Below are 15,403 nucleotides of genomic sequence, written 5' to 3'. Positions count from 1 at the left end.
TTCTCTGTTTTATTCATTTTCTCTGAACTTCAGCCAAACTGCCAATTTGAAACTCATATCATGGCTTAGTGTATGGAAACTCAAATAAAATTAGTACTGTCAGTTAGAAAAGAAGCCAACAATATGAAATAATAGAAGAAAGTTGAGTCAGATGGCCTAAAGTTTTCTATTAGTAAAAAATTCACAACTGGGATTATATCACAGCAGCATAAAGATAACATTTCTTGGATTACCTTACCTTCATAGTATTTTTTTTCCACATATGTACAATCATTTTTCAACCATATCTTTTATCCCCTTTTCTTTCTTTTCTTTCCCCTCTGCCAATTTATTGGAGCTGAAATATTTCACTATGTCATTTTTGTTCTCCTTTCCCAGAATAAGGTTTTCAAGAAGTTCACTAACATACTTCTTTTTCAAAAAAAAAAAAAAAAAAAAAAAAAAAAAAAAAGAAAGAAAGAAAGAAAGAAAGAAAGAAAGAGAGAGAGAGAATCTAGCACCTCCCTGCCCCAGGATTTTCCCACCTTTTAAAATGCTTTATCTCCTTGCGTTCTGACACAGATGAAATCTACAAGACAGTTCAAACAAGTGGGCTGCTATCCTCTCTCAGTTTCTATGGAAATGAATGTCGGAGCAGTTAAAACAAAGCACATGCTTTACAGTAATCACTATATGGTGATTATTTAAAATAACAGAGTACATTTTTCCTTCTTCAACCTCTATTTCTATGGCTACCAGAATGAAAACAGAGAAGTGTCTTGTATATGTCATTTGTAGGTCTTTCTAGGATGCTCTAAGCTCTCACACCATGCTACAGATTTTAAGCTCTAACAAAATCTTCAAGTGTGCAGTAATTTCACCTTGAGAAGACCAATTCCGCATGCTGTAGTTAGGAGACATTCTCACAGACGTAAGTGGAACTTGGAAGGAATACAGAGCACAGGACTTAGCTCAACAGGTTTAAAAGTAGGGGAAATATTTACTATTCTCTCTCTCTTTTTTTTTGACTCATCTGAGAGAGGGTAAAAATAGCTAAGAAGTTCTGAGTTTCGTGGTCATAAGGTCTTTCCTGCATAGTCAGCTCCTGGCCTAACTAATCATAATGTCATAGTCACAGACACCCTGACCATTTCACAAGAAAAAAGTAAGACGTAGCACATGAAGTTCATAAAACTAATCTCCTCATATTTTGTTCCATCTGAATTCCACTTCAACTTCCTCACTGCATGCAGCAAAAAAAGGTCACCCCTCCTCATCCTCCCTAATGCTCTCAGTCTTACTGGCAACACCCCTGTATACAGATTTTTTTTTTCTATCAGTACACTCAGCATGCTGGGCACTTGTACAGATGTGAAGCAGGAGACATGCATTATCCCACAGAGATAGATACTGCTGGAAAGGACAAAAAAGAAGTCCTAAGGTGGAAGGGGGAAAAAGTCCTAGCTTTGTTGTCGACACCCTCCTAAAGTACTGAAGTTATATTCAATCACTTCTTGAAGCGTATCTTCAAAGATAGATTTCAAGAGAGCACACGTCTTGCCTCTCAGCTTAGGAAAGGCATTAGGACAGAGCTGCTGAGTGGATCACATTCTTGGAAAGCAGCCTGTTTACTTGTGAAAATGCATTATTATCGGCTTATGAGTCTGTCTTTTGGCTCGTTGTTGTCACTGTTTCTGTTTTAGTATGTATTTAGGCTAAGATTTTCCACACTTACTAATAATTTTGTGTACTTGAAATTCTAGACAGTGGCTTCTTAAAGCCACTTTGATTCTGTTCCCACTGAAGTCAGTCACAAAGCTCCCACTGATTTCGGTGTCACAGAATCAATGTCAAAGCACTGAAATATCAGTGGCTTTTCCAAAAGGCTTGGAATATGAAGCCTCAAGGTCTCTTTAAGTTAGGCACACAAAGCCTAAGGCATGCAAAATTGGAGCGTTTCTGAAAATACTAGCGCTAGTCAATATCTAATCAGTGCCATTTAAGTGCTCAGTATTTTTGAGATCCAGACCTCATAGTATCTCAACCTAAGAATTCAAAAATTAAAAGCAAATAGCAGAAATTTGAAAATAATGGTGCATTGTTTGCGTTTCTTTCTCCCTCAGGACTATAAGGGTTCAATGGTACTATCTGAAGAGATGCTCAGTGTCTGTAGTTAAACCAAATCAGGCTTAATGGTGATTGACTACTATTGCATGTATAGAAGGTGTGAAGGATTTCAGTACACATTGGAGCTATCCTTTTTGCTCCTCTGGATGTAACTAACCTAGAGTGCTAAAGGTCCTGCTCTGTACATTGAACTAAAGGGCTTATTCAGTTTATCACAAGCAGATATCAATAGCTGCTTTCAGTTTATACCTCCTCCAGCTCTTCCTAGACTGTTCACTGTCCTTCCCGCTCTTCTGTCCTGTTCTCGTCTGATCTTTCCATCCGTCTTCAGTGCCTGGGCAAGCAGCCTGATTCTCAACTCATTCTGAGTCCTGGCTCAAAAGCCTAGTGCTAATGCATGTCCGTGCTGCTGACGCTGCAGCTGAGTTGGGTCCTTTGATATCGATACTGCTGTAGTGTAATGGTAGGGAAGATAAACTGTCATTAGTCAGGTTTTAAAATGCACTCCTTTAGCTATTCAGAAAAGTGCTGCTCCAGTTAAAACAGCTAAAAGACTTGGAGGAGGAGAGGTCATTTTGTTTTTTGTCATCAAGAGCAAAAGAAGTTGTGGTTTATCTAAATTGCTGTAGCTGCTTATGCCAGAAATGCACTGGCATTACAAGGCAGTTTCAGTAGGGTTATTAACTCAGTCCAACATACCCACTCAGTTCCTGAGCCTGCACATGATACTTGTGCATCACTCAGACCCCATGCCCAGGCCAGGGTTTCCAAACTTCTCTAGTTTTTTTTCTCCAGCTTCTAAACTTCCAAACTTCAGCCCTTACAAATGTCTATCTCTTGTGTGATTTGGCACTGAGCTGGATCAGTGGAAAGGTAGCAGGAGTGTGGGGTGCAGTGCATTTGTACAAGTAATAGGAAAGATTTATAGTGTTGGGCTGTGTTGGAAATATTGTGTTCTTATAAGGCTGTGTGGAGTAAGTGGTCCTGACACCAAGCTCATCTTTCAGGAGCATCCACCTCTCTCCCTCTGTGATCCCATGCCTCAGATGTGGCAAGTCAGAGACTGAAAGATGTGATGAACAGCTGTATCTCACACATCAGACTTGCATGAACTGGAAATTTTGCAAGAAACTGAAGGAAACCTTTTTATGAAATAATTCTGTGTGAACTAGGAAAGAACACTGAAAGCAGTGTTTTTAAAGATGTGATATCTGCTGAAATTCAGTCCCTCAGAATGCTTCCTATAATTAATTCACATGCCAAATGAAGTCCATTTATTTAAAAAATTATGATATGAAACTGCTATATTTCTTACATGCTCTAGTCCAAACTAGTGTGAGCTCAGAGACTATGTGTGTCCATTAAGTGTTGCCACCACTGAAAGCATTAGCGGTGCAAGGGTACTGGGACTGACAGGGGCAGCCCCGGGTTTGTTGAACCAAACATCAGTGGTTTTAAAGATAAAGTCTGTACTGGGGTTAGTATGGGTTATATAGCCATATTTAGGTCTGAGTCTAGCAGCTGTCCCACTTACAGTCACTCATTTGCAGCATGATGGTACAGGCCAGCAGATCAGCTTAGTAAGGTTCTCCTTGAGAGGTTGGAAAATAATACAAGTTAGCAGCAACAGACTTAAGCCTCAGGGCTGGCACAGCAAGTACCATGGAGCTATGGCTAAAAGCTAGAGGTAAGTGTTGTGTGAGTGGAACAGAAGAGTTTATGGCTGAAACCACAAGACAGAGCTTAGTGAGGCTAGTGGGCAAGAACCGGCCTAACCTACCGAAATAGATCTTGTCTTCAGGATTGCATAGGTCAGGATCCTAGTGCTAGGAATAATCTTAAAGTTGAGGAGGCAAAGGCAGATTAGTCAGGACTGCAGCGCTAAGATTGGATTGTTACTAGAAATACTGTTCAAGCCAGTAAAGGCTTCTGAGGTAGGGCAGAGGCAGGAAAGGGTCACTTGGCCTGGTTAATTCTGTATCTGGAACTATTTGTTGAACCAGGACTAGAGCTAAGGTTCATGCTCTTGTGGGGAGGAATTGGGAATTCCTTTTCTGGCCAGCAAATGCCAAAGGGGTAATATGTATCCTGGATGTGTTCATCTGGCAAGAATCACAGGAAACTATTTCAATTTACTGAAAGCTGAGACAGTTTAGAAATTAATACTTGACTCATTCACTGCTTACATTTGTTGAACCTGCAGGTACAATGGAAAAGAGGAACTTGGTCTTAGCCTGAAATCTCATTTTCTGAATGGGCCTCCACAAATGGAGCCTACTAAAAAACAGACTGAGGGAGAAAAATTGTCATACATGTGATAGAGAAAGAAAAGAACACAGGTTCAAGGTAAGGCAAGAAGATGGAAATAATGTTTGAAATGAAACTAACAGTTAACTGGGTCTTGCTTCGTCAAAGCCTGTAACAGCTACTCAGGCAACGAGGGGGAGAATAACTGAATTTAAAGCTGAAATTAAAGGTACTTTTGCTAGCATTTTACAGTGATATTTTTTGTACTAGATATTCTATGGATTATGGTGTAAGGATAGTGATCAGGCTTGTCAGTCTGACAACTGTGGCTTTCACTTGGAAGATATTTCCAGTATGTATGCTTTGAGCCTTCTAAAAAATGTGTTAAATATTTTTCCCCATTATATCAGCTCTGGCCTTCCTTTCATCCCCTCAAAAAACAAACAAACAAAAACCCAACAATCCCTTCTTGAGAAGAAGCTATCTTCTACGTCATGTATCCTCAAAGATTTCCAGAATTGCAAATGTATTTTTTATGTCTGCATACCTTCAATTCAATTAGAATAAAACTCTAAGGTGAAATAAATGATTCTCACCATCCAGAACAACTCATCATTAATGTTTTATGGAAGAATTGAGCAATCTGTCCCTTCACAGAGATTGCTATACTATGCTGAATTCCAAAAGAAACTATTACCAAAAACAAGCAGAAAAAAATAGCTGAAATCTACTGAGTCAAAATTTAAAGATCTCTGAAAATATCATAAATGATGAGCAGAGTTTGAATGGAGTATTACATAACAAGCAGCACTAAGATGCTTTCTGAACCTTTTTCTAAGTTAATTTTAAAAAACCCTTGTTGTATCTAGTGTCTAACAATTCATATTTTCTTTCATGTTACCTCTTTTCCCAGTCCAATGCTCTCTTCTTCTTTTAACTTTTTGCATCTCCTTACTTCACATTCTCTCATTTTATTTTACTGCTTGTTCTCAAAACATTGCAGCATCTTCTATCAATATTAAAGCATTTGTCCACTCTAAATCTTAGAATGGCTGTTAATGTTGCCCTCTTCTGGCCTACCTTTTTTTTAACAGCATTAATTATGTATTGAAAAACATAAAAACTATAAATGTTGCTTTTATTTGATACTTGTAAATAAGAAAAATAGTCAACTTTGGATAGAACTGTAAATTGATTTTCTTTTTCTCTTATTGACATCATTTGACAGTCTCCTTGATTTCCTACTACTCTTTCAACTATTAATGTTTAAGATCTAACAGTTTACTGGAACAAGATTTTTTTTATTCCTCCATATTACTACATTTTTTCCTGGAATAGCCATGCTTTTATTAAAAGCAAAACCAAAGCTCTGGTTTCAGTTTATGTCTATAGAAAAACAAATCTGGTCACCTTGAATAGTATGTTTCACAGACTGACAGTCTCTACCAGTGCACTGGTACAATGTCTCATTATTATATATTTGTAATTGTTAGTGTTTACCAAAGGTATTTTAACAACGTAAGTCTGAAAATGTAGTAAGAACAAGCCTGCTAATTGGCAATCAGCTTACGATTATTGTTTTTGCAAATGACAAACTTTTCACTAGCATCTCAGGAAGCTCTCTCATTTCCCTGCTTCCTGACACCCTGTGCTTCTCCCTTCCACTCCAGAGTTCCTGTCTCCTCAGTTCAGCTTCAGTTCAATGAAACGGTGACACCAGCAAGGACAAAAACCTCCTTGGTCTTAGGAGCAGTGATGGTAGACAGACTGCTACAGTGCCCTGGATATCTGCTTTCAGCAGCCCCGTCCCCAAAACTTTCACAGTTCAACTGTACCAGTCACAACTGTGGCTGCATTTCAGACAAGGAGACCAAAGTATCCTGAAAAAGAAGGGGGAAGACAGAAAGATGTAATTATCTCGAACACTCTTTTCTCAGCTTGAGCAGTGGTTGTGCTTACAAGCACTAACAAATGCATATGTGTATCATGCAAAGTATAGCTAATGTCTTTATGCACGCACAGACACACACACACGCACATATGTAGTATCTTTGCTATTTGCCCTACGGGACAGAGTGCCCTGCTGGAGCTGAACGAGGTGGCTGTATGACAAGCGATAACTAGTCGCACAGGGCTGCTTCTGACAGCGAGGCATCAGCGGAAATGCACGACAAGGGTCGGGAGGGCAACGACAGGCGCAGTCTCACCAGCAAAGGCTAGCGCGTTTTTTGTGCGAGGGCAGCACAGGCAGAGCTGCGAGAGGACGGGGCTCTGAACGAGCCCCAGGCCGCAGGCGGGAGCAGAGGCAGCAGGAGGCGCAGAAAGGCCAGGAAGATACCTGCTACAGGAAGGCCCTAGCAAAGCGGCCGCGCCCGCCCGCGCCGCAGCAAGGGCTCGGAGGCCCCGTCCGGAGAGGCGCGCAGGCCCGCGAAGGAAGCGGCTGCGCCCGCCGCAGCGCCGCTGCCCGCCTCCCCCTTCGCCGGGCCGGGGCCGCGGGGCAGCGGGGCCGCCCGCCCCCGCTGCCGCCGCCGCTTCCTGCCGAGGCGCCGCCGCTTCCGGGCCCGGAGGCAGCGCCATGGCGGCCAAGCGGCGCGGGCAGCCCGCGCCCGGCCCTCCGGTGGCGGCGGCTAAGCGAGCCCGCGGCGAGGAGGGGGAGTTCAGCGGCGCCCGCTTCAAGGCCCTGCTGCGGGACCCCGCGTCTGCCGTGAAGGGTGAGGGGGCAGCGGGGCCGGCGGCCGCCGGCGCGCGGGCGGCCGTTGGCATGCGGGCGGCCGCTGGCGCGCGGGCGGCCGTTGCGTGCCCTTTGCCGCCGTGCGGGGCCGGCCGTCGCCTTTGCCGCTCGCCGTGCGGTACGCGGGTGTGCTTGTGTCAGGCGCCGGTGGTGGCGGGGGAGGGTACCTGAGGTAAAAACGTGCTCTCGTGGCTCTGCCGGCAGAGCAGGGGCTGAGTCGGCTCCCCAAGGAGCCGCGGACTTGAGCTACTGTCTCAAGAAGCAGTATAATACAGTTAATTATTTTTGTGCCGTGGCACAGGTTGCTTCCTTAAGGTTTGGGCCGTTGCAGGCCACATATCCCATACTCCATACAGAGTGCCCCACGTGCTGGTCCTGACTCATCTGCGAAGTGCCCTTACTTTTGTATATCATGTGCGAAGTATTCTTCAGATAAAACTCTCCTATTGCAGGTCTAGAAACATTTGTTTCTATAGCTAAGACGTTACCGTCTGCTGAAGTATATGATGTCGTGGAGGGATACATAAAAATTTCAGTGGAGTGTGCTGAAATTTTCAAACTTCTGGATGGAGAAAGAAAGCCTGAAAGTGAAGTAAGTTGTTTGTGGGTATTCTGCTTTAATCACTGGCATAGTGTGCACTGTCTGGGAAATGAACTGTGATATAAACTCTCTGTAGCGTAAATAATTCTGGGAATTCAGTATAGCTTTTTACTGCAAGTTACAGTGGTAGAGGCATTTGGTCAAGTGGGAAGTGTCATTTCAAATGCAGGGATGTGTCAGTATTTGGTGATACGCATGACAAGTAGACCTGCTAAAATCAAGCTGTTAAGGCTCTTTATATGTTATCAAAAGACCACTTATAAAATAAGAAGCAGAAATATAGTTATATAAATCAAAAATCAGTCTAGTAAAAATAGTCATTTTTAGATAATTGGATATTTCATTGAAACATCAGTATTTTTAAGAAGCCACTGGTAAAGTTGACATTGTTTTTCTGATCTGAGGTGGACACAATTCCTTCCTTCTCAAAATATGATGAGTAAATTAAAGAAATAAAAAATTATTCTCACAAAAAATATTTTGTGGCGGCATTATTAATTTAAGTAAAGTTTACTTACAACATAAAATTTGATAGCATCTTCTTTAACCTCCACTTATGAGTGTTTGCTTTACATTATCATTTTTGTCTATATAATAACAATTTGTGTCATGTTCAAATACTTTCTATAAGATTCATTTATTGATAAAGAAAATAATTGTAATAAATAGTGTCCCAGTGCTGTGTGGGTGCTGATTTCAGCTAGAACTGCAGTACAACATTGGAACCACATGGTTGGCTCGGATACTCTTTTCCCAGCATGTTTCCTTATGCGCTTGCTAACATCTCTGGCTTACAGCATCGTCTCAAAGTGACCTAAGCCTTGGCCTTCAGATTGAAAAGGGACTTCAGAATCTGTCAGCCTGTGCTAAGATTTGCATTACATTCAGTTTTTGCATCCCCAGTAATGGCTGTTGTATGTATGTAGATAAATCAAATGTATGCAGTAGGTCTCAAGTCACTTATGAAGCAGGGCCCTTTTTTCATTTAGTTTATTTGTCCAGGATTGTGGACATCTTCAACTAGCACAGAGGCCTGAGTTTCTAGCTGAGAATGATAGCCCTCCCTACTACTGCATTTCATCAGTTTGGCAACTGAAAAGAAAGAGGACTCAGCTGCCCTTCTGGAGGTCTCTTAGTCTTCTGTATAATGTATGTGTAGGGTCATTGTTGAAGAAGCACTCCTCGAAGTAACCCTGTAGAACAGGAAGCGTTAATTTGGGAGAGAATTCACAGGTTAACTTTATCTTCATATTTGGAAGCTTTCCTCTTCTATTAGGTTTACTCTTTTTTTAATGAAGCTTGTTACTGTTCGCTCTGCTATATCTGATATTTGGAGTTAATAAATAAAATGAGATGTATTTCTGAATTGTACAGATACTATTAATCTTTCAAGCTCTGGAAGCCATCTTATTGAGAACAGCAAGTGACCTCTCCCATTTTTCTGTTGTGGGCATGAACATAGTCAAGAAGTTGATTCATACCTACATGAGATTGGTCTATGCTGCGTTGTATTCTGAAAATCACAGGTAAGCCTTCTGCATGCTGTTGCAGAGAATCTCTCTTATTATGGTGATATATCTGAATGGGATCTCTGCTTCAGACATAATGCTTTCTTACAGAATTTTCCACGACTGAAACATGATGGACAGGTTCCAAAACTCTGAATGGGTAATGGCTATTCAGATGAGGGAGGTCTGCAAATTCGTACTTGATGGCCCTGTTATGTTTCTATTGAACTAAATGACAAACTCCCACTGAAGTTGGGAGTTCTTTGTTTTTGGCACTTTTCTTGTTTTATAAATCATTATCCAGCCTCTCACTACAGGTGAATTTTGGAGAAGAATATAAATATACATTGCCTTTTCCTTTCTTCCTCTCCCCTCCTTCCCAGTAGCCTTAATTTTTTCAGGCAAATTCCCACAGAGGTCAGTGAACAAGAACTGAGTATTGAGCTAGAATCAAAGCTCAGTGTGGATTTTAGGATTTAGTTCAATGACAAAGACATGGCTCCTGTGCTGCATACTTCAACTGAAAAAAAAAAATCATTCAGACAAAACAAAAACAATGCAATCTTAATGTGGCCTGCGCTATGCATGTCCTTAAGCTAAGTTTCAACTATAGGTCCTATGGACCTGTTTATGGCAGTAAAGTTAATCAAAGTGTGTTAAGTGTTTGAGGACTGGGGCCTCAGTCCGTGAAGTATATTTGTAAAAGTAGGCTGATTACACATTATTTCACTGTCAAGGAGCTTTGCTCTTACTTGTATTTGGCCTGAATTCGTTTTGTGCTGGTCACTGAAATGATTGGTTACGTGTTCAACCAAAGCTGCTATCAACTGCAGCCACAGCTGTGTACAACCAGGGATACTTGCCTGATTGCTCTGCTAATTTCTCATGTTGAGACCGACTCAGAAAACTGCTTGATGCCTGAGAGCCCTAAAGTTGAGGATGAGTAAGGAAGGTAGAATTGGATAATTTCTTTCACAGGAAAGTTGTTGATCTTCATGTTTTAATCTCTTGCAAGGGTTGTTTGCATAACTGTCATTCTGGAAATAAACTACGTGTTTTCCTCTGCTTCTCATTTTAGGATAAGCCGAGTATGCCTTACCCTGTTGTCAGCAATGGTGGCCCAGGGGCCAGATTCAGCAAGGGATGTGTATAGCCATTTTGATTTCAATAATAAACTTCTGCCTGGATTAGTGAAAAAAAGAGATAAGAAGGTAAATTTAAGTGGTTTTCCACAGGGGTGCTATGAAATGCTATGCCTTTGCTCCATCAGTATTCTTCTGCTAAATATTTAAATCTAAGCTGTTGCCAAAGTGTCTTTGCTGCATTTTCATCTGCAGGAACTTGTTCACTCTTCCTTCCTGTCCTGTGTCAGGTTGAAATGTCTCTGTTCCTGAGTGGCAGCAGAACTGATCTGTGGTACAAGGGGCTTCCCATCTGCTCACATAGGAAATCCCCAGGGGATATTTCTGAGTGACTGCAATAGTGGGAGACCTGGCCTGCATCCCCAAAGTACAGCTTGTTTCATTTTCCAAACTGTGCTAATTCTTCTCATCCTGTCAGAGTGCAAAGCTCCTCAGGACAACTGTATTTTTATGTTGCTTTGTAGAGTTACTGTGTAACATCAAGTGACCATGTCTGTTTCTAATAAGCTGTGGGGGAAATATAAATGATATGGTTTCCATGGGCTAGTTGGCAGTCCTTTTTATGTTTCAAACTGAATGAAGGTGATGCTGAATTTCTAAAAACTGTTTAGTGATTATGTGAAGAATTCAGCTTTCATTCATTCCAATGCACAGATTGCAGTTTGGTCACACTGAAATAAGTGAATGTTCTGCAGGTGTTTCAATAGAGAGAGGTTTTATTTAGTACTAGTATGCTCTGAATTATTGCTTTTGAAAATATAATCGGAGTTTAAAACTCTCTTGGCAGAACTTCTTACGGAAAATATATGAGTAGAAAAAGCCACTCCTCTTTTTCCAAAATGAAAATTTCTTGCTTTCTTCCTGTTAGCTAAGGTCACCCCTGATTATTCTTAGCAAATGTTTATACTTCATTCTAAATATGTATTTATTAAATCCACTATCATTTTCAAGGCTGATGCATTGTTTCTCATTTTTAGTCAGAATCCATTAAGCTTCTTGTAGTGTGAAAACAGAGAAAAGATATAATATGCTGAGTTATTTAAAGATGACTTGCAGAATAAAGATATACATTAATGTTGAGTTTATGCCAGCTGTGGTGACAAATGAGTTTGTTAAAGGTGATTTTTGGGAGAAAGATGTTTGTTCTGTTCTGTTGTCTTCTACTTGGTCTCTCTCTCCTTCTCTCTCTTCCTCTCCCTGCCCTCCCCCAATATATATATATATATATAATTCAGGGAATTTCATTTTTTTTGACCTTGCTGCAGAAGCAATCTTTGTCAGTACCCCTTAAATTTAAGGGCTAAATTTAAGGGAGTCTTTTGACCACAAGCTTATTAGATATGCAAGTAAGTTGGATACAAGAGAAAGAGTATCAAACACTGACTGAAGGTCCTGCTTTTGCCTAGTTTTCACTAAAATGACCATATCACAAGTGACTGTCAGAGCTGAATTTTTAATACAAAAAGATCAAGTCCAAAGTTACTGCAAAATCTAATTCCTGTCTCTTTATCTTTTCTTTCAACCCTTTAACAAGTCACCTTTGCCTTATGTTTAGTCTTGCCAGTACTATTTTGGGATAATTTTTTATATACAATTTAATTTTCCGCAATAAATACCAATATATTATGAATCATATTCATTGCCCACAATCCTCTTCCAAGCAAAGGTTTCATTGGCTACAGTATGCCTTAATTTGTAGTTTCATAAAATAGGCTAAAAGTCAGCCCTTCAAAGAAGGGATTTCTCAGTTGCATGGTCCAGGTAGCTCCATAAGCAGTGATAGCTGAAGAAAGGTGTGATGCACTGCAACCCGAAGATGGCAGTGAGTGTCTGGGCTCCTCTATACTGGCAGTGCTCTGGAAGTCTGTGTAATAAGAAATTGCAGCAGCACTTGACATTCCCATTCTTGAGCATTTTTTTGAATTGACCAATGTACTGTACCACTGCAGAAGTTAAGGTCAGTGATTTGTATACACGGATTTTGGCATGAAACTGTTGACATTTTCTTCCTTTTAATTTATAGCCTAGCTCAGCTACTGAGAAATGAGTGAACTAAGATACCTTGCAATTTGATGTTAAGATTAATAAACTATGATCTGATTTTCAAAGGAATATGGTGTAGATATATTGCACATTTAGAGGAAAAAAAATCTGTACATGATTATATGTAACATGCCTGTGGAAGTTGTTTAATATGTCTGTTTACAATGGTAATTTTGTGTTGTGTACAGTCTGTATGCTAGTAGTGCCTTTTCTCTTTCCTTCAGGGAAGACCCGATGTCCGTATGGCCTACATTCAGTTTGCTGTCTCCTTTTTAATTGCTGGTGACAATGCAATCTTAGTACAAGTGCTGGAATTAAAAGGTACTTCAGTTTCTTGTGTGTGTGTATATATATATATATGTACATATATATGTATATATATATATATATTAAAGGCAGAATCTTTTAAAGATGATGGTAAATATAAGCTAATTCAAAATGTGAACCAGTTAAACAGAACTAATAAGCACTTTTCAACAGAAGCTTTAGAATTCTTAAATATTTCAGTGTTTGCCTTTTCTGCTAAAGAATAACATTTGCTGTCTGCAAAAGCATTGCAAAAAATAGAAAGCCCTTCAGTAAGCAGAAAAAATTTCATGGCCTCCAAACTTGTTCATGATACAATAATAGTAGACATGTTGCTTTGAAAAAAAATTTAAAAGAAGTGTTAAAGACTACATACTTTAGTTCTCCTTCCGTCCTCATGCAGAAGGACTGGCCAGCTCCCATTAGTCCCTTAGGTTTTTTTTTGTGCCTGATTCAAAAGACCAATGGAATTTCATTTGCATCTTTTACGGAGGCATTACATGGGAGTACTGTACAAGAGTATGTTACAATCGTGTGTCCCTAGAAAATGGAGTTAACCTGACAAAGAAGAGGATCCTGCAAGTCAGATCTTATATACACTTGGTTGAATATTAAATTCCTTATTTGCTAAAGTTAATGTCAAACTTTTGTTGACTTCAGTGATTGGGAATTGACTGGTGATGTTTCTCAGCTTGTAAATTTTGACCCTTCCTCAGGTCATTGAAGAATACAAAAGAATAAGTACTTAAAGCCCTGCTAGTTGACAGCAATTCATTTCTCCCATGATGAGGAAGTGAGAATGGGCCATTATTATTGACTTTTATTGTTTATGCTACTCTGAGAACTGCTAACTTCCTTTAATTGCTGGCAATAGTTCAGTTCTTTCATAAAAGGTAATGACAGTGTACACGTGGGCCCAGTCAGCACAGCTGGTTTTCATTATCCTGACCTAGAAAACCTGAAGTGCTCCAACTTTCGGATATATAGGTGCGCCACAAGGCCATGCTTACAGCTGGGGGTTACACTTCCAAAACATTTTGAAAACATGCAGTGAAACAGTTGTAAGCCCTTCAAGGAAGGATAGTCATTTACTTCAAGTTTAAATGCCGCTTAGCAGAGTGGGACCTGAAATACGTTTGAAGTTGACAGGTGCTGTTGCAATAGATGTTAATAACTGAGTTGGCAAATTAGCTAGTTACAGTGAGAGTAGGTTTGGCAGCATTACTCGTTCATCATTGTAGTTACAGACACATCATCCTTCTGAACTCAGATTGCATCCTTTTGGTTCATCTTTAAATATAACAGCAAGGTAAATAATATGACATTGAAGAGAAAACGGGTATGAATTCCCTGAAGCACTTCAGTGTGAAAATAGCTTTCACATCTTCACATAATATTTGAAACGTGTTCTTAGATTTCATTCCAGATATTCTTCGTTCTGGAATAAAGGAAGACAAAGTATCTACTGTCAATCTTCTACTTTCCGCGTTGAAAACTAAGGTACAATATGCCTTTGAAATGGCTTTGGCTTTTTCCTTTGCTGCTGCAAATGGCTTTGCTGTTGCAAACGGCTTTGCTGTAGTTTCTCATAAAATATGCAGCTTTTAAAGACGTTGACACTGTGCTGCTGGTGAAAGTTTGTCAGTGTTTCCATTGCTGATGATATTTATTTGTGGTTGATAGCTTGGCTAAAAACTGTTTCAAGACACAGGTTGTAATGTTTTTCTAATGCCCACTCTTAAATGAAATCATTGCATTGCTTGTACTTGGATGCTAATTTCAGCTCATCTTTAGTATGTGGTGTCCAACACATTCCTATTGTCTCGTGTTGTGATTGCATCAGTTCTGAACCTGAAGGTCGAAAAGATGGGAGTCTTTTTGTTGCTTTTGGTGACAATAGGCCTTTTGATGTGTGCACTCCGGGTTGAACTGGAGAGGTCCTAGATCTGTTAGCTCTGAGGTAGGTAATGAACACACAGTCTAACTTCTGCAAGCAAGAGAATTTTGTATGCTTTTAGTATGGGGGCTCCTGCTTGAAATGGGTTTCCAGGAGTTACCTACTTGCAGTTGAAGGGTGTGCAGTACTGCCTCACAACCAGTCTTGGCCACGTCCTGTGGTCCTGTTTAGCTGGTCCTTGGACTTGCTTATGTTTAGGACTGTCAGTCCTCTTGCAGGAGATAAATGCAGTCAGAAGTGTTTCTTGATGGGTAAAGGAAAGGGGAAGTTCTATTACAATATTGCTATCTCAATGAAAAAAAAGTCTTCCAGAAAAGTTGTAGTAAGAAGGAAAGGGTTCATTCTACCTGCCATCAACAAGTACGGTTGGAGAGGTAAGTCTGCTCCTCTTTGAAGGAGTTTTTTTGTGGTTCTTTCATAATAGATGAGATTTGTGGTATAGCAGGGTTAAGACAGAAAGTCTGAAGGCAAGAATTGCTGAAAGGCAGTGGAGTTGATTCGGTCTCTGTCTGCCTTTTCTGTGATTTGTTCTTTAGCTTCTGAACATGGCTATGCCTCTTTCATTCTGAAGCACTGGCTTGCTGCTGCTTCAAGCACAAAAACTGCACCAATGGTTTGTACTTATTTCTATCAAAATGTTTTTCTGAATGTTTTTTAGTTCCAGTGTCCATGATTTTTTGAATCTGTTTTGAATTATTGTAGCAACGTTGCACAAGCTGTGCACCAATTAAAAGAATGAAGAATGACCAATTGAAAGAATGA

At 40.3% G+C, this 15,403-nt stretch overlaps 1 protein-coding gene across 2 annotated transcripts in view; it reads left to right on the top strand.

The window, feature by feature from the left end:
* Positions 1-6,916: 6,916 nt before the first annotated feature.
* URB1 (URB1 ribosome biogenesis homolog) overlaps positions 6,917-15,403 on the top strand; it is a 57,831-nt gene continuing 49,344 nt past the window's right edge. For both annotated transcript variants that reach the window (XM_062598315.1, XM_062598325.1), the window contains exons 1-6: positions 6,917-7,064; positions 7,537-7,676; positions 9,060-9,211; positions 10,272-10,404; positions 12,603-12,699; positions 14,099-14,184. In XM_062598315.1, the coding sequence (XP_062454299.1) occupies positions 6,929-7,064; positions 7,537-7,676; positions 9,060-9,211; positions 10,272-10,404; positions 12,603-12,699; positions 14,099-14,184 (744 nt within the window). In that variant the 5' untranslated portion in view covers positions 6,917-6,928. The remainder of the gene's footprint in view (positions 7,065-7,536; positions 7,677-9,059; positions 9,212-10,271; positions 10,405-12,602; positions 12,700-14,098; positions 14,185-15,403) is intronic.

Source organism: Rhea pennata, chromosome 1, assembly GCF_028389875.1.
Source record: "Rhea pennata isolate bPtePen1 chromosome 1, bPtePen1.pri, whole genome shotgun sequence".
Lineage (NCBI taxonomy): Eukaryota > Metazoa > Chordata > Aves > Rheiformes > Rheidae > Rhea > Rhea pennata.
The sequence above is the reverse complement of the archived record's forward strand: the minus strand, read 5'-3'. Positions and strand labels throughout refer to the sequence as shown.